This window comes from Crocuta crocuta, unplaced genomic scaffold (genome assembly GCF_008692635.1).
Source record: "Crocuta crocuta isolate KB4526 unplaced genomic scaffold, BGI_CrCroc_1.0 scaffold125, whole genome shotgun sequence".
In the NCBI taxonomy this organism is placed as follows: Eukaryota; Metazoa; Chordata; class Mammalia; order Carnivora; family Hyaenidae; genus Crocuta; species Crocuta crocuta.
This window is the reverse complement of record NW_027531143.1, coordinates 1,527,765-1,546,044: the sequence shown is the minus strand read 5'-3', so window position 1 is coordinate 1,546,044 and position 18,280 is coordinate 1,527,765. Positions and strand designations below refer to the sequence as shown.

General features: G+C 42.3%; 1 protein-coding gene across 2 annotated transcripts in view; it reads right to left on the bottom strand.

The window, feature by feature from the left end:
• The window catches only part of AK5 (adenylate kinase 5), a 228,566-nt gene that overhangs the window by 21,835 nt on the left and 188,451 nt on the right, over nucleotides 1-18,280 (bottom strand). For both annotated transcript variants that reach the window (XM_077771136.1, XM_077771137.1), the window contains exons 11-12: nucleotides 7,837-8,000; nucleotides 5,794-5,910 (exon numbers count right to left, since the gene is read on the bottom strand). In XM_077771136.1, the coding sequence (XP_077627262.1) occupies nucleotides 5,794-5,910; nucleotides 7,837-8,000 (281 nt within the window). The remainder of the gene's footprint in view (nucleotides 1-5,793; nucleotides 5,911-7,836; nucleotides 8,001-18,280) is intronic.

Below are 18,280 nucleotides of genomic sequence, written 5' to 3'. Positions count from 1 at the left end.
CTTGTGAGAATGGCTTTGCCTTAGTAATTCCAGCAGGTGGAGTGGGAGGAGGAGTCTACCTTGCGCTCCTCTGACCCACACTTCAGTTTAGTTTTCTTCTGATTAAGTCAGGACACTGGTTAGGCCATATTTACCAGTGGGCAGGGGCATGCCACCCAGAAACTCTCTTTGGTTGAGAATAATAGCTATCTTGTTTTCTCTGGGTGCCTCATTTTCCTCATTTTAAAATGAGGACAATACTTTCTATCTTAATAGGACGATTGCCAGGATGAAATGAGTTAATAGCCGTCAAGTGCCTCGCCCATTTTAAGCACTACATAAATGGGAGCGTGGCAATGTCCTCATCCCTTTGAACTGTAAAAAGCCCTGTTGGTCAGATTTGGGTTTAGGAGGAGTCAGAAGTCACACCCATGCTTTTAGCCTAAAGCACATGTGCCAGCATATTTATGGTTTCACCGCACTGGGAGGTACGGCCCCTGGTTAACAATAAAGTGGCATGTCTATGTCTCACTTGCTCTCACCCCAGAGGTACATCCCCTCGGGGAACCTCACTAGAGGAGGGGTATGGGGGTTGAGCCAGCATTCTTGAATAATAATAATAATAATAATACCACCCTGCTGCCAACATAGTGCCATTACACAGCTCAAATCTCTACACTGAACCAGAAGTCAGATGAAGAGGGCAGAAAATTTCAAGTGGAGAATCCCAAAGTGGTCCCCAAAGCTATACCACAATTCCACGCAATTAGAACACACCAACTAGAAAGCCCTTTGGCCAGATTCATAAGATTTTTTTTTTCTTTGCTAAGAGCTCATTCATGAAAATTAGAATACATTTATAAGTAGGATCACTTATACTGTGATGGAAGTGTTAACTAGGTAGTTAAGAGTAGTCAGGTAGAGGGATAAAGTGATGTCATCATTCACACCCCCAGGAAAATTATGTACATATTCAGGCTAAGGACACCATTTCAGCTAAGAGGCTCCCGGGAGGGAAAAGCCAAGAGCAAGTGCATGCATTTTACTTCTGTTAATATCGGTTTATTTTGGCTGTTGTTGAGCAAAAGGTTGGGTTAATACAGGAAAGGATTTCAGTTTCACAGTAGAGAGTCAGGCTAAGCACACACCCCTCCTCGAGATGATAATAACTCTCTATATAGAGTGGAAACAATAATATCTACTGAATGGGATTATAAAGATTAATAAAATGACATATGTAAAGCATCTAGTTCAATTCCTGGCATATTTTAAGTGCTCAAAAAATAACAGCTATTACTCTGTTAGTTAAGTATTCCGTATGGTATTATTTGTATAAAAATGGGTAGAACAGAGACAGGAAGAACACACATCACAGTGTTAATAGGAGTTCTCTCTGGGTGATTAATTATTCTTTGTTTTCTAGTTTTTTGTACTGTCTCATGTCTATATAATTTTTATTTCTACAGTCAGAAAAAATATACATAAATTTGGAAATGACTGTAACAATTTATTGAATACCATAGGTAGGCTTATAAATGTGTCAGGAACTCTTCAAGGATCCCGTCCAATCTTCCCGAGAGACGCTGCATTAGCCATTTTCAATTTACATTTTATAGAAGAGGAGATTGAGATCTATAAAGTTAAATGACTCGCCAGGGGGTGTACGGCAGGGCTCTGAATACAGGCCTGTTTACACCAGTCACTGTGACCAGGGGTTCTCAGCTGGAGTGGGGGATGGAGATGGTGGTCGGACACCCCAACTCCTTCCTCATGTTCCTTCTGGCCCTGTCAACACACACCTGCACACACCCTCCCCACACATACACCTACACACATGTGTTCTCACATATACATATACATATGCTGACACCCTTCCCTTCTCCCAATACACCATGTTGGACGCTGAAGGCACAGATCATTAATTCAATGGGGGTAAAGCCAGTGTTGGGAATAGAAGACAGGACGGTAACAGAGAAATCGTACACAGACACACCCGTAGGCTGTGGACACTACTTTGTTTGGTCTTAGGTAATGTCATGTACAGGAGTCAAGCAATTCCTTAAAGGACTTTGCTCTCAGAACACTCAGCTGTAGGTATGCAAGAGCATCAGCCTAACTAACTGAACGGGGTTTTTGGCAACAGATGGTCCCATGGATCAGGCACATCAGTCTCTGTGACACAAAAAGGCTGGTTAAAACCATTCCCAGGCCCGAATGGCTTCAAACAGTTGTGGGCCTGATTAGTGTACAAGAAACACTCCCTGTGCTCTCAACCTGGCTGATTGCTCTGAATCTCTGGAGAAAATCAGGTGTCTGTATTTGTCTTTGACAAATTTCAAATTAATTACTTGCCTGCAATTGGGAGGGGGCTCTACAAACAATGGGGTCCCTGCAGGGCATTAATGAATCAAGAGCAGCTCATTCTGCATATTTGTAGCATCTCTGTTCTTCTGGTCAGGTGTAGAGCAAGTACTTGCTTTGGAAGGTCGGATGTGTTCTCTTGCACACAAGTCTAAGTACGGGATGGTAGAATCTTCTATGGTCACTGTACTCAGAGACAAATCAATACCATGCTTGATCTTTGCAAACTCTTCCCAGCACTATGTAGAAGATTATTTATGTAGATCTCACCATAGGCCATCAGTTCATTAATAAAATGGGGGCACTCTTGTATTTTGTAAAATGGAATTGTGGATTTAGCTTTGGTTAAACCTGCCGGTCACCATGCTAACAACTCTTTTTCACTCCTACGTTTTAGTGGGGTTTCTGCTCTGCCACATTCTGACACTGTCTGAATGGGGCGTGCAGTGGGGGGGGGCCTTCTGCTTTACTTTCAGGGAGATCATATGGGTATTTGAATTCATACACACCAAAGGCCAGGGAGAGAACCCTGGCCATGTAAAGGCTTTACCTTGTGCTACTTGGGTTACAGGCAAATGAGAAACGTGTGATGGAGCAGGGATTTTCAGAAGTTACGTGACTTGCCCAGGGTCACACTAATATATGGCAGAGGTAAAATCCAGCTTTTCAGACTCAACCACATGAGTGACATGCTTAAAAGAGGCTACATGTGAATTCCACTGCTCAAAACAGTCTGGAACACCACAGGCCTAAAATCAGGGATCTGCCTTCAGACCCAGTTATAAAAATCTCCAAGGCAGAATAAGGATTATAATTTTGCTGTTGTTTGCACATAGTAGTTGACAAAAAAAAAGAGAGAGAGAGGCTCATCCTTACCATACATCTTACTTACCACACTGGACCATTTGGAGGGGGAGGGGGGGCTCAAAAGAACAATTTTAAAAAGTAGACTTCTAAAAGCTACTCTTTGGTTAAAATCAACCAGTCAGGCAACAACAGATGTTGGCAAGGATGCAGGGAAAGAGGATCTCTTTTGCACTGCTGGTGGGAATGCAAACTGGTGCAGCCGCTCTGGAAAACAGTACGGAGGTTCCTCAAGAAGTTAAAAATAGAACTACTCTACGACCCAGCAATTGCACTACTAGGTATATATCCAAGGGATGCAGGTGTGCTGTTTCAAAGGGACACATGCACCCCAATGTTTATAGCAGCGCTATCGACAATAGCCAAAGTATGGAAAGAGCCCAAATGTCCACTGACAGATGAATGAATAAGGAAGATGTGGCATACACAAACACACACACACACACAATGGAGTATTACTCAGCAATTGACAAAAATTAAGTCTTGCCATTTGCAACTACATGGATGGAACTAGAGGGTATCATGCTAAGCAAAATGAGTCCGTCAGAGAAAGACAAATATCATATGATTTCACTCACATGAGGACATTAAGATACCAAACAGATGAACATAAGGGAAGAGAAATAAAAATAATATAAAACAGGAAAGGGGACAAAAACATAAGAGACTCTAAAATATGGAGGGTAGAGGTTGCTGAAGGGGTTGTGGGAGGGGGGATGGGCTAAATGCGTGAGGGACATTAAGGAATCTACCCTTGAAGTCACTGTTGTACTGTATGCTAACTAACTTGGATGTAAATTTAAAAAAAATTAATAAAAATAAATAAATAAACAAAAGCCATTCTTCCCCCAGCACTTCCAAGCAAGTGGGTCTTAGAGACCTTCCCAGGGTTCTTTGGACCTTAAATTCACAGGCAAGATAAGTGTGAAATCACCTAGAAGGGTGCTGCCACCTTGAAGCCTGAACTTAGGTAAAGACTGGGGACCCTGCAGCAGCTGAGGTTTATCTCCTGTCACATTTTAATGATGTGTTTCCACACCTGCCAGTCCCCGAAAGGCAGGCAGTTTCTCAAGGGCCTGACTACAACAACTTCTCTGTGTCCTCTCTCAATCCTCTAGCCTTGCAAAGGCCCTGATTCTGAAGTGGTGTAGACGAAATTTCCCCGTTCCTCAGTTACTCAGGGTGTATCCCCAGGAAACTTATCCACAGCTTGGGCAATAGCTAAAAGACTAGATTAAACAAAAATGTAAAACAATCTACAGAAGACTCAATACTGTTAAGATGTCAATACTACCCAAAGAGATCTACGGATTTAATGTAACCCCTATCAAAGTCCTAATGGCATTGGCTTTTTTTTTTTTTTTTTTACAGAAATAGAAATACCCATCCTAAAATTCCTATGAAATCTCAAGGCTTCCTGAATACCCAATACAATCTTGAAAAAATACAAAGTTAGAGGTCTCACAGTTCCTGGTTTAAAAACTTATTACCAAGTCAGAGTAATAGAAACAGTGTGGAAATGGCATAAAGGCAGACATATAGACCGATGGAATAGAATGGAGAGGCTAGAAACAAACTTACATATATGGTCAAATGATTTTTGACAAGGGTGCGAAGATGATTCAACTGGGGAAACACAGTCTTTTCAACAAATGGTTTTGGGAAAACCAGATATCCACATGCAAAAGAATGAGATTGGACCCTTACTTTGCATCATATATAAGAATTGATCAAAATGAATTAACGACCTAGGGTGGCTCAGTCCATTGAGTGTCTGACTCTTGATGTCAGGTCATGATCTCATGGTTTGTGAGATGGGGGCCAGCCCCTTGTCAGGCTCTGTGCTGACAGTGCAAAGCCTGCTTTGGATTCGCTCTCTCCCTCTCCTCTTCCCCTCCCATACTTGTGCTTGCTCATGCACTCTCTCTCTCTCTCAAAATACATATAATAAATTTTAAAATGAAAAAAAAAAAAAGAATTAAAGATCTAAATGTAAGAACTAAAACTATACAACTCTTAAAGAAAACAAAAGAAAAGCTTCATAACATTGGATTTGTTCATGGTTTCTTGGCTATGACACTAAAACCCAGGGAACAAAAGCAAAAATAGATAAATTGGACTATATAAAAATAAAAGAACTGTGCATCAAAGGATACAATCAACAGAATGAAAAGGCAACATACAGAGTGGGAGAAAATATTAGCAAATCATGTATCTGATAAGAGGTTGATATCCAGAATATATAAATAACTCCTAAAACTCAACAACAAGAAACCAAACTCCTAAAACTCAACAAGAAACCAAACAACCTGATTTGAAAATGGGCAAGGGACGTGAATTGACTTTTCTGCAAAGAAATCTGAATACATGGATCCAACCGAGTGTGAACCACTCCTGGACATTTTAGTTAATCCACCACTATCACCCAACCCACCCCCCTCTTTGTTTGGTCATTTTGTGTTGAGTTTTTGCCATTTGTAACTGAAGGATTAATGTAATTAGGAAAGGGATAGACTTTGAATTTATCCCCTCAACTTCAATGATGTCCCTAATTGTCCTTCTGGGAAGATCCCCATAACAACAGCTCACCCTATGTCCGAACTCTTGCCCTTGCTTCACTTCCTGGGGATAGCCATCAATCAGGAAGCCCTTGGTGTCACTGAGGCTAGCCAACATGGCCTCCTTCAGGAGTTCCAGAATGATGCCCTGGAACAGAGAGACAGAATGATCAAGATCTGAGCTCTTCTACAGAACAATGCTAGAATCACCACCCATCTCCATTAGTCATCCCATTTTGGGAGAGAGAAAGGTTCAGATAAGATTAACAGCAGGCAGTAATATACCATATTTCATCCATTCATAGTCTCACTTTCCCTCCACATTTTATTGCCTATGAAATTGATAGGTATCTTACAATCAGTCATAGTTTAATAGGGTTTTTTTCTAGCTGGTATAGTTATATATGGGCTAGCTTATTAGTTATATTTTACTAGGATGTCTTAAAATAACAGCATCTTAGAATACATGAAATACAGTGGCTACATCTCATATGGGAACACTTCATGAATTAGGGATAATGGCGGTTTAGAACTAAGCAAAACATGGTATAAAATGTGCTTCTCTGTTGATTTTTTCCCAGCAAATATTTTAAAAATTTGACATCCACTGACTTGAGAAGACTTTCAATATATATGAGGTAGCATTTTCTAGCAATATCACTTTTTCTGTTAAAAATTTTGATTTAACCTGTGCTTATGAAAATGAGAGGAGAGACATACATGGAATCTTGGGAATGGACGTAGGAAAAATGCAACTAGCTGCCCAAATTGGGGGGGATCCCTTTTCTCTGGTTCCCTGGCATCCTCTGAGTTCTGGTTGGGTTAGGGGAATACAGCCATCACAAAGGTGGTAAGAAACTAGCTTGGATAATAGTGAATTAACTCCTCATGAAGTTTATTTTCTAGTGAGAAAGATAGATAACACATGAACAAATAAATATATAATAAATAATCAGCTAGAGAGAATTGGTAAAGACAAGATTAAAGTAAGGCAAAGAGAAAGAGATACAAAATTCTGGAGGTGGTCAGGGAAGAGCTCTTTGATAAACTGGGATATTTAAGTAGGGATCTGGACAAAATAAAGGAGCAAACTATACAAATATATGAAGGAAGAGCACTCAAGCTGAGGAAACAGCAGTGCACAGGCCCTGAGGCAGGAACAGCCTGGCCTATGGGAAGAAAAATGGCGAGGCCAGGGACTGGTGTAAAATGGTGTTGGAGAGGCAGCTGGAATCCAGAGTCGTGGCAAGAACTCTGGATTTCATTCTAAGTGTGGTGGGGATCCACTGGAAGCTCCTGGGAGCTTCCAATTTGACAAACATTTTAAAGAAATCGCTCTGGCCGCTGTGAAAAGAGTAAACTGGAGAGGGGAAAGAGTGGGGGCAAGGAGGTCTGCTAAGAGGCAACTGCAATGGTCTGTTTCCTTTCGTGAGAACCATGCTGGCTTCCAGGCAGGAAACAGACTGTAGCTCATTAAAGGGGAAGCATAAAGCTCTGTTAGCTAATAGGGACGGCATTGTGCAAGCCCTAATTACAGAGCCTGCCATGGGAACTAGTTAGGCAGGGATGAATATTTTTTGATACCCATGGCACACAGCTTCTCCGAGATGGATGGTGATTTGAAAAGGAAAAAAGATACATAAAAGGGAAATTCTTTACTTCACTATCTAAGGAAGATACGAAATTTCAAGATAATGCTATCATACCTTCCAGAACTAAACCAAAATATTATTTTCTATTTTCCAGAGGGTTCCAATTCTAGGCTTTGCTGCACCATGCTCACTTCTGCTTTGAAGATTTTAACACTAAAGGGGGGACCAGTCTTCTCTGGAAAATAAGAGATAGGCTAACATTCAGGGAGCTGTCAGAGTAACAAGGCAGTAGGAACCTGGGCCTGGACAACATGGTCTGGCCGACAGGTCTCTGCTGTGGACCCACCACCTGCCTCTGGACTGTTACATCAGGGAGAAATAAAATGTAGCTATTGACTTTTGGGCTTCTTTTTTTCCAGCTGCATAGACTAGCTGTGACACTCCAGAATCCTCGCCAGCCAGGGAAGGTGGCTGTTACTTACTGAAGGCACCAGGTCTCCACGTTCCATGATATCCCTGATCAACTTGCTTCTTGCAGATTCTGATGACAGCTCCTTACGCAGGAGCTCACCAGTCGACAGGTGTGTAAATCCATATTTTTCCACCAGCTTTTCACACTGTGTGCCTTTGCCGGAGCCTGGCCCACCTAGAAAAGAAGTCACGTATCAGACACCCATCCCAAGCTGCCATGGTGTACAAGCCTCAGCACTTCATTCATCAAGCACGTACTGAGTTCTTATGATTTATAGGGAGCGGTGGACTATGCAGAATGGGATAGAGCCCTTGCCCTCGAAGAGCCTGTTTTCCCAGGGCGTGGGCAGGCGTTATCCTCCACCAACAAGCAGTTACTGTAGGTGCTCTAGTGGGGAGAGTTCAGGCTGCTCCTGGGGCACAGGGGAGGGGGCACGACTCTGTTTTGGTAGAGATGAAGGAGAAGTTTCCTGGGGAACTGAATACGCTCACATGCAAAACACTGACCACAGTGCCTGGTACACAAGAGGGTGGTCAACAGATGCTAGTTATTAATTTTTAAAATACATTGTTTTCATTTTCAAACAATCCCAAACGTACAGAGGAGTTATCAGTAGAGAGCAAAGAACTTTCTGAAACATTTGAGAATAAGTTGCCATTCTGATGCCTGCGTCATCACTACAGAACACTTCAGTTTCATTTCCTCCAAACAAGGAGCCAAGCCTATCCTTCCACATAACTGCATCTTCAGAACCCATTCAGATTTCAGTGGAATTGTTCCAGTAATGTCCTTGGAAGCCAATGGGTCAAGTTCAGAATCACGCATTGCTTTATTTGTCATGTCCTTCTGGTCTCCTTCCATATGGAAGAGATTCTTCATGTTTCCTTGACACTTTTGAAGAATATATTTATTTTGTAGAATGTCCCTCAATATGATTTTTCCCTGCTGTTTTCTGAATATTATTATTCTCAGTATCAGCCATATTTCTTTGATGAACATTACACCTTTGACTCTTTTCCTTGCCTCCCTGCCCCAAGTTGCTAAGTTGTAAGATTTTACATCCAAAATTAATAGCTAAACTTTGCCAGGAGTTTACTGTACCACCCACTGTTCTAAGCATTTTAAAGATTTTATTTTATTTTGAAAGAGAGAGAGAGAGAAAGAGAGAGCATGTGCATGCATATGGGAGAGAGACAAATGGAGAGGGAAAGAGAGAGAATCTTAAGCAGGTCTTCACGCTTAATGCAGAGCCTGATGCGGGGTTTGATCCCACCATCATGAGATCGTGACCTGAGGCCAAATCAAGAGTCAGACACTTAACTGACTGAACCACCCAGGTGCCCTCAAGCATTTTATATGTATTAATTTAAAATAATCTTAAAAGGTAGGCACTATTATCTCCATGTTACAGATGGGGAAGCAGAGGCAGAGAATGAACTCAACTACCATAAACTGCATGGTCAATATGTACAAAGTCAAGGAGGTGAAACCTTAACTCTGGCTCTCAGAGGCGTCTCCTCTTTTCTTCCCTGCTTACCAGGTTAGCCTGTGGTATGAGCAGGTCTTTATGCTCGGGGCTTATGGCAGTCGTTCCGCCTCCACATGGGGGAGAGGCGAGACTCTGGAGTCCAGCAAACTTTCTAGCAGGATGATCTGCCTGAAAAGCATGGGCACACCCCCAGCTCCATAGCATTCAGTGGCTTCCCATTCCCCACAGGATAAGATCCAAGCTCCTGGGAATAGTGTTTCAACCTTCAAGAGTCTAGTTTAACCTCTCAACATTTTTTTTCTCCATTTCTCATCCTTCTCCAACACCGTCATGTCCAGCCACATACTATCCCTTAAACAAGACATACTTCTCCAGGCCACTCTGCTTTTGCTCTCCCAGGTCCTCAGCCTGGAACGCCCTTCCTTCCTCCTCTAACTATTGAGATCCTCTTCATCTCTTAGCCCTGGATCAAATGCCTGCCCCTTCTGCCAGGACTCAGACATCTTGCCCTCACCTCTGTGGGAGTGAGGGGTTTAAACAGCACTTGGGTGCCCTCAGCCTATCCACCACTTGGTCTCCAGGTCCCTCACTATGTCCCCCACCTTGCACACAGTAGGTGACCTGTCAAATGCCTGATGAACTGAAGTTTTTCCTGATAGAGGGGATATTGAACATTAAAATGCAAAACACGACTGAGATATTAATGGTAGTGAGGATTTGGGACATATTTGGCAGTTTTCCTGGTTCGCCTCTCTTCATCTTCAAAACTCCTTTCGCAGGACACTTGGCAACTTCCCCCTTGGGGGACCTTAGCTGTTGTTCCTTGTTAGTGAAAGGGCCTCTCTCTTTCGCCTTGGTGGAAAATAAAAGAAAGATCCATGTTTTCTATCTTCTGCTCACCCCAATAGTTGCTATAAGCCGGGCGGGTTATAGCGGGTTCAGACACCTCGCAGTGTTGTCATGGATGTGCTAGGCGTCACAGGGAAACAGCAATTGCAGAGGCTCACAAAACCAATGCGGACCACTTAGGGGGACCAGCCAGTCACCAGCCAAAGCTACATTTGCTCTGAGCACTAGGATTCGTTTGCTGAGATCACAGAAATGGAGGGAGAGTGTGGGAACAAGAGATGGCCACTCAGGCAAGAAGTGCTTCCAGAGAGATGAGTAAGGAGAACAGGGAGCTGAGCTCCTGCAGAAGCCTCCAGGGCTTCTATGGCCAGATTTACGTAGAAACCCTTTTCCTGGGATGGCTGGAAGCCGATCATGTGGAAAAGGTATTTTTGGACTCCGCTTACAAGGCAAAAAATGCTGTGTTCCAATGATTTTCTTCCTTCAGCATCCCACTAATATGACTATTATAGTTTTTCTTCCTCTAAAATGTTATTTAATAAATTTTGACACAAAGGCAATTAAAAATCTTCAGCCTAAATTAACAACAGCTGCGTGTGCGGCAGCAGCCACTGCCCCAGTTAGGAACCTTTGTGGAGCAACAGCTGCAAATTCTCAGCATTCTTGGGCCAAATGGTGCAGGCACGTTGGAATTTTAAGTAATCCACACAATGCCACGATTCTTCCATGGCTCCCAACCAGAGAACAAAGCGATTTTTATCACTGCAGGGAAGGCACAATAGCTGCTAGGAGAAATATGAATTTTCATACAATGTCACTTACAGGTCTTTGAGGCCTTAACTTACGACTTTTAAATAAGAAGCAATGGGGCCTTGATATCTTCCCTCTAGGATAATCTGTTATGTGGTAGAAAAATCTTTTGAGGTGCCACATATCAGAAGGAGTGGGCCGTGTTCTCTGGTGACAAGATGACTGGCAGCAGACAAGGAGCTGTCACGTTTGCTGTCATCTCCCTGACTTTTAGTGCATCATTACTAAGGCTCACACCCCGGAGCTAACCCGTACACAATACTGTGTGGTGTCATTCCCAAGGAGTCTGCAACGGGAGGCTCCATTTTGAAGGGGCCATCAACACTTCACGAGGAAAAAGCGTCGAGAAATCTTAATTCTCAACCTCCAATATAATCGAACATTTTTTGCAGGTGAGGTGTAAGGTGCTCGTTGTGCAAGTGGAAATGCTGTAAACTCTCCACAGCTCAGTACGGGTCTCCCCCTGAGGTCCTGACAGCACCACAAAGGAGGGGCCCATGCAGAGGAGCAGCCACCCCAGGGGTGCGGGTCTGTATTCTCACTCGAGCTTTCTCTTTGGTCCCTTTAGATCTTGGAGATGGACTGGAAACAAGCTGTGTCACCCCCCATGCCCACTTGGGTCACCTTTTTCCACATGCCCTTTATTCCCTGGAGCAAGCTTCTCTTAGGAGGCAGCTCCCACTTTCATTAGCTCAATCCTCTTTTAGGAGACGATTCCTGGATTCATTGGCTGGGCTCTGCAAGAGAAGACCTGCCTCCAAAGCAAGTATTGCAAGACTGCTTGGCTTCAGGATAAAATAGCAAAGCTGGTGTGTGGGAGCACATTCTGGGCTCCGAAGGAAAAGGCCGAACAAATCATGATGTCAGATAGATAATCAGCTGAACCCTCAATCCAAACAAATGCAAGTATGTAAGCTTCTATTACACTTCTCTTTATTATTATTATCATTATTATTATTAGAGAGAGAAGGGGCTCACGTGAGTGAAGGTGGAGAGAGAGGGAGGGAGAGAGAATCCCATGAGGGGCACAGATAGAGAGAGAGGAGCAGGGTTCACCCGATGCGGGACTCAAACCGTGAGATCATGACCTGAGCCAAAGTCAGATGCTTAACCAACTGAGCCACTCATGCACATTAGACTTTTATTTTTAAATATTTCAAATAGCAATGGCATAGAGCAGTTAATAATGTCATTTGTTGACATTTTACTGTGTCTGGTTAACCGTGGGATGCCACCTGGAATCGAGCCTATTACTACAGCTCTTCCTTTGACTAACATCCGCTGGGCAGCTAGTATATGTCAGATGCTCTGCTAAGCTCTGAAAATAAAAAGACTCAGAGGCCCTGTCCTTTCCATCAGAGAATTTGCCATCTAATGGGAGGATGGCAAGTGAACTCAGCATCACAGCTGTGAGGCAGGCGCAGGAGCCGGGCCTGTAAACCCTGTTGGACTTAACACTGGGAGGGACTCCTGGCCCAGGCAAGAATGAACGAGGATGCGTAATTTCCTTCACTGACACAGGGGAAATGTGGGAAAGTAGAGCATTATGGGTGAGCCTGACGTCTTCAGTACGGTGGTTTGGAGTGCAAGCTGGTCCTGCAGGGAATGGTAGGAAAGAAAGGAGAGTGATGTCCAGGGAAGGGCAAGGGGCAGGCGAATCAGGCAATAAAACCTGGCCCTACCACTTACTAGTTGTGTGGCTACAGGTGAGTCTAAACTTCTCTGAGCCTCAGTTTCTTCAGCTATAAAATGAAATAAGAGCCAATTGTCTGCCTCATTCTCCCTTAGAGCCTCCTTCCTCTTTCTCTCCCATACCCAACCGGTTGTTAAGCAACTTTGAAAAGTTGAGTCTACATTTGCAAAATCTCTGAAATCTGTCCCTTCATCTCACATCTCATTAAAAATTTCCCTTGTCCCCATCCCTCTGCCAAAAAACCCTGGAGCTTGGTAAAGGCTACATGTAATACAAGACGGTTACTCATCTTGCTAGCTCTTCCTGACCATATCTGCGGGGGATCATCGGCATACTGAGGTTTGAATTAAACACAATCTAACAAGTTTGGGGATTAGCCATCACCTTGAGATGTCCAGACCATTTGCAGGTATTTAAGATATATATGTTAGCATGTGTGTTTATATACACACACACAGGTATCTGGTTTAGAAAACTCAAAGTTTGTTTCCCCTAAAGAGCAGCAGAGAGGATAGCATTCTTTGGGTTCTAATTTTCTAATTGTCTTTAGCAAAGCTTTCCAGGCCTTAATGCCCATCCCACCCAGCCTCAACATTCTTTAAACTTCTTCAGCACCAGTGACCCGTATCACTGACTGAATTTTAGCTCCCTATTGATCTGGCAGAAATGGAGAGTTTCTTATCTCTTGGGTCTATCCTTCTACTCTGCTCATGTCTTTCTGTCCCTTTTTGTTTTCCCTTGACCTCACTTCTCAACTTGTTCTCTGCCTTCTTTGTGATCTCATTGAGTTGGTCCAATCCCTTTGGACCATTTACCTCCCTAGTCATCTGGACACCAGGCCCTTTCTAGGAGCTATGAATCCTTTGCCCCCATTGAATTCTGTTGTGGCTTCCATGAGAACCACCAACTACTCTGCCCAACCCACCATTTGCTTTATTTGATCTACTCTGGGTTGTTAAGAATTCCTCAAGACAGTCAGAAAACCCGGCCAACTGGGTCATGCTATCTAACTTCATAATAGCTGCTAATGCTTTTGGGTAAATAGATTCCTCTTTTGCTGATACAAAATGGAATTTCCAATATTTTTATTGTCTATGTCTAATAGACATTCTATTGTCAATGTCTAATATTTCCCCATTGTCCTCAGATCTTCAAACACATTCTTTAAACATAGTCTTACTCTTACAAGTATTTTCAAAAAATATTTATTTATTTTTGAAGAGAGAGAAAGAGTGCATGCAAGGGAGGAGCAGAGAGAGAAAGGAAGAGAGAATCCCAAGCAGGCTCAGGCTGTCAGTGCAAAGCCCAATGGGGGGCTCGAAATGACAAACTGTGAGTTCATGACCTGAGCTGAAACCAAGAGTCAGATGCTTAACTGACTGAGCCACCTAGGCACCCCCTCTTACAAGTATTTTCAATCTTCCTATTCACTACAAAGGTGAAGATTATCTTCTTTCCTTAACATTTTCAAAACGTATGTGTCTTCATCTTTTATCCTCCATCCCTTCTTTCTTTTGTTTGGAAGACTATTTTACACAACTATTTAGCAGAAGGCTAACTTCTCAGTTTTGGTTCTTTTAGCACCTTGGCATTTTCCTTGACAGTACTTTTCACAGTATAATGACTCTCTCTTTCATCTATCTACCTCACATTTATTTAAAGTCTGCCTTTCATATTTGACTCTATGGTTCACAAGCACAGGCTATGGGTGTACTTTGCTCACTACAGTGCCCAAACACAGTGCCTGAACCATAATAGACATTTCATAATTGTGGCTGAAAGAACAAATTATTTCATTCTATTCTATTCTATTCTATTCTATTCTATTTTATTCTATTCTATTCCATTCCATTCCATTTTATTTTATTATTTTAATTCCAGCATAGTTAACATAGAGTGCTATATTAGTTACAGGTGTACAATATAGTGATTCAACAATTCCACAAATCATCTAGTGCTTGTCATGACAAGTGTACTCCTCCATCACTATCACCTATTTCACCAATCTCCCCCCCAAATAAATTACTTAATGACGAAAAGATCCCCTCTGGCCTGCTCCAACAATTTGCTCCTCTTTCCTGTCCTCTCAGTTGGCACCATCTTGTCTCTCTTCTGTGTAACAATAGGCTCATGTGTTCCCAATCCAAATGAAAATATTTCTACCATTGTCTGCATCCTCTGGTTATTTTTATATTCTTTCCTATTTTTTCAGTATCCTAAAACTGCCTGTTTCCATTTCCCTCTCTTTTCCTGACTCCTTGTCCTCTTGTATGCTCCCTCCTGCTCCCATCATTCTCTGAACTTGATCTTTTATAGTTCAACAGTGATTGCATAATTGTCATATCACTTACTGATTTTCCTCTAGTCTTTACTATTTTAGACCCTTTGGTAGCATTTAACACCATTGATAAATATCTTGAAATTCTGTCTTCCCCTGATCTCCAAGACACAAAGTTTGCCTTCATTTTCTTTCTTCCTTTGCCAGGCTGAAACTCACAGAAAGTAGAAAGTGCTTTATTTTTACCGGTGTCTCTCCAGAACCTTGCATGGTGTCACAGACAATTGTGAATGAGAGCCAATGACTAGGAGCCGTGTGGCCCCACAAATTTCCTTTCATGTAAAAGGAACGCTGGACCAAAGGACTCAACTTCCAGCTTTACATCCCATACCTTTATCTAATCAGATGACTTTGATCAAGTCTTATCCTTTTGGAGCTCCAGCCTCTTTAATTACAAATTAGGGAACAGCACTTTTATATTGTGATACTATTTTAACATCTTTGAAGATGGGTAGTCTTCACAGTTATAGCCTGTGAAGGTATCAAATATCTTTTGCAAATCAAACGATCCTATTTTGATATAGTCATCAGAATTGTTAAAAAATCTATTCGATGTCTATCTCTTAAAGTATTTCTTTCTCTCTAGACAAAAATGTGCTCAAAGGTTGGGTTTACGTTTTTGTGACTGAGTGATTCCTTTCAGAGAAAAGCTAGCATTCCATCAGATCATGAACTGATTGTGTCCTAGGAATGATCTTCAACCACTGTTGGCCTGTGAGTCATTTTCAACATTCTGTATTCGAGATGAGCTGTTTCACCATACTGAGTTTTGGCAGGCTGTTGCTGAGAACAGACTCTGACTAAACACAATTGAGAAAAATAGATCCTTATCCTCCAAGACAACATCTCTATTAGTTCTGAAATGCACTGCTGCTTCAGGTTATTTGGTAAATAGGATAAAATATGTCAGTGATAGGGTCAGCTGCAGGTTATATGGAAGAACTTCACATGTGACCGTGAACTTCTTGATGGCAGGCACTGTGCTTTGTGCTTGGTGGATAGTGGTAGTTGTTAGACCAGTGAATGAATGAATAAACGGATGGTAAACAATCTGAGAGCTCCAGGGAGAAGGAAGTAGCCCTGTATATGACATTAGGAGATAGCAGACTTTGGTTCTAGCCCATTCCTGCATTGAACTAGCCAAGTGATACTGGGAGATCTTGGGAGATTTTGCCTCTTTGGATGCTACCTTCCTTGTCTTTGAATTGAAGAGTCTCGATTAATAGTTTTTTTTTTCCTTTCTTTCTTTCTCTCTCTATATGTGTTTTATTACTCTTCCTTAATATCCAAACTTCCTTTCCATAGTGCTCCTCCCTGAGGAAGGATTATTTGTCCCCACTGTTTTGAACTTAAGAGTTCCCAAGTGTTTTGGCCAATGAAATGTGGGCAGAGGAGGGGGACATGTATCATAATTAAATAGAGGTTTTTATAGCCATTACACAGTTTTCCATGTCTTTTGACATTTCACCATGAAACTAGCAATGTTCCAGATAGTAGGGGCATGGTTACCAGAGTGAAGCCTAGTCAACTGTTGATGAATGTGTAACATTGGTCCAGAACAGGGGCGCCTGGGTGGCTTAGTCGGTTAAGCGTCCGACTTTCGCTCAGGTCATGATCTCGCGGTTCGTGTGTTCGAGCCCCGCGTCGGGCTCTGTGCTGACTGCCAGCTCAGAGCCTGGAGCCTGTTTCAGTCTATGACTCCCTCTCTCTCTGACCCTCCCCTGCTCACGCTGTCTCTCTCTCTCTCCTAGAAATAAATAAAACATTCTCCCAGTATCACTTGGCTAGTTCAATGCAGTGAAACACTGGGAGATCGTGGGAGATTTTTGCCTCTTTGGATGCTACCTTCCTTATCTTTGAATTGAAGAGTCTCGATTAATGGTTTTTTTTTTTCCTTCCTTCCTTCCTTCCTTCCTTCCTTCCTTCCTTCCTTTCTTTCTTTCTTTCTTTCTTTCTTTCTTTCTTTCTTTCTTTCTTTCTTTCTTTCTCTCTCTCTCTCTCTCTCTTTCTTTCTTTCTTTCTCTCTCTCTCTCTATATATATGTGTTTTATCACTCTTCCTTAATATCCAAACTTCCTTTCCATAGTGCTGAGATAATGGTTCTATTGTGAATGAATGCTTGTTACAATCATTAATAAAAATCCTCATTCCTAGGGCCAACCTCTCTCTTTCAGATGAAGGGAACTTTTGTTTTCTCAGCATCAAGCCCAAGAGAACAGAAGGGGGACTGTGGCCTATTTTGTACCAGTGAAATGGTTCGGAGAGAGACATGTTTGAGAAGTCACTGCAGACTGTTCATATAAAGGTATCTGGTTCACAGTGCTTTTGGCTTGATATTTGATCTATTAAGTATCTGTTCTATTAGCATTTTTTTTTTAATGTTTAGGAATCCCTACCTTTGCGCATGCTGTTTCCTCTTACCCAAGACTTGAACCTTCCTTGTCTTAACTCTTTGTAAATGTTAGAGTCATTTAATCCTTATAATAACTATTTTAAATAGATGTTATTTATAACTTATTGTACAGGTTAAAAATCTGTGCCCAACAGCCACTTGTGCCTTGGTAACTGCTAAGCTCTATGGCTTCCCATATGTAAGGCCATTCTGGAAATCAGATAAACTGCTGTTCAGAACTGCAATGCACAGCTTTCAGTTAACCAGAAGCCAGGCTTTCATAATGGCCCCATAGCATTGCCAGTTGACATCCAATTAATTATTGCATCAGACATGCTCACACTAAACCCCATCATTGTTTATCTAAAATTCAAATTTAGGGGTGCCTGGGTGGCTCAGTCGGTTAAGCGTCCAACTTCAGCTCAGGTCATGATCTCATGGTTCGTGGGTTCGAGCCCCGGGTCAGGCTCTGTGCTGACAGCCTGCTCAGAGCCTGGAGACTGCTTCAGATTCTGTGTCTCCTTCTCTCTCTGCCCCTTCTCTGCTCATGCTCTGTCTCCCTCTCTCTAAGAAATAAATAAAACATAATTTTTTTTAATTCAAGTTTAGCTAGTTGTTTTGTATTTTTATTTGTTAAAACTAGCAGCCCAACCCACTCCCACTATTTATTAACCTGGAGACTTTAGAGACATGATTTCACCTCTGTTGTGACAACTCCAATAGTCAATAATTCTGCCATTCACAGAATTTACCACAGGCACAGAAAGATATGTGAAATGTTTAGTTAACACAAGACTCTGAAATTGGATGCCATGACTCTAGCTCTTACATAGAGACAAGATGAGGAAGGTTCTGGTCTTGGGTAAGAGGAAATGGCATGCAC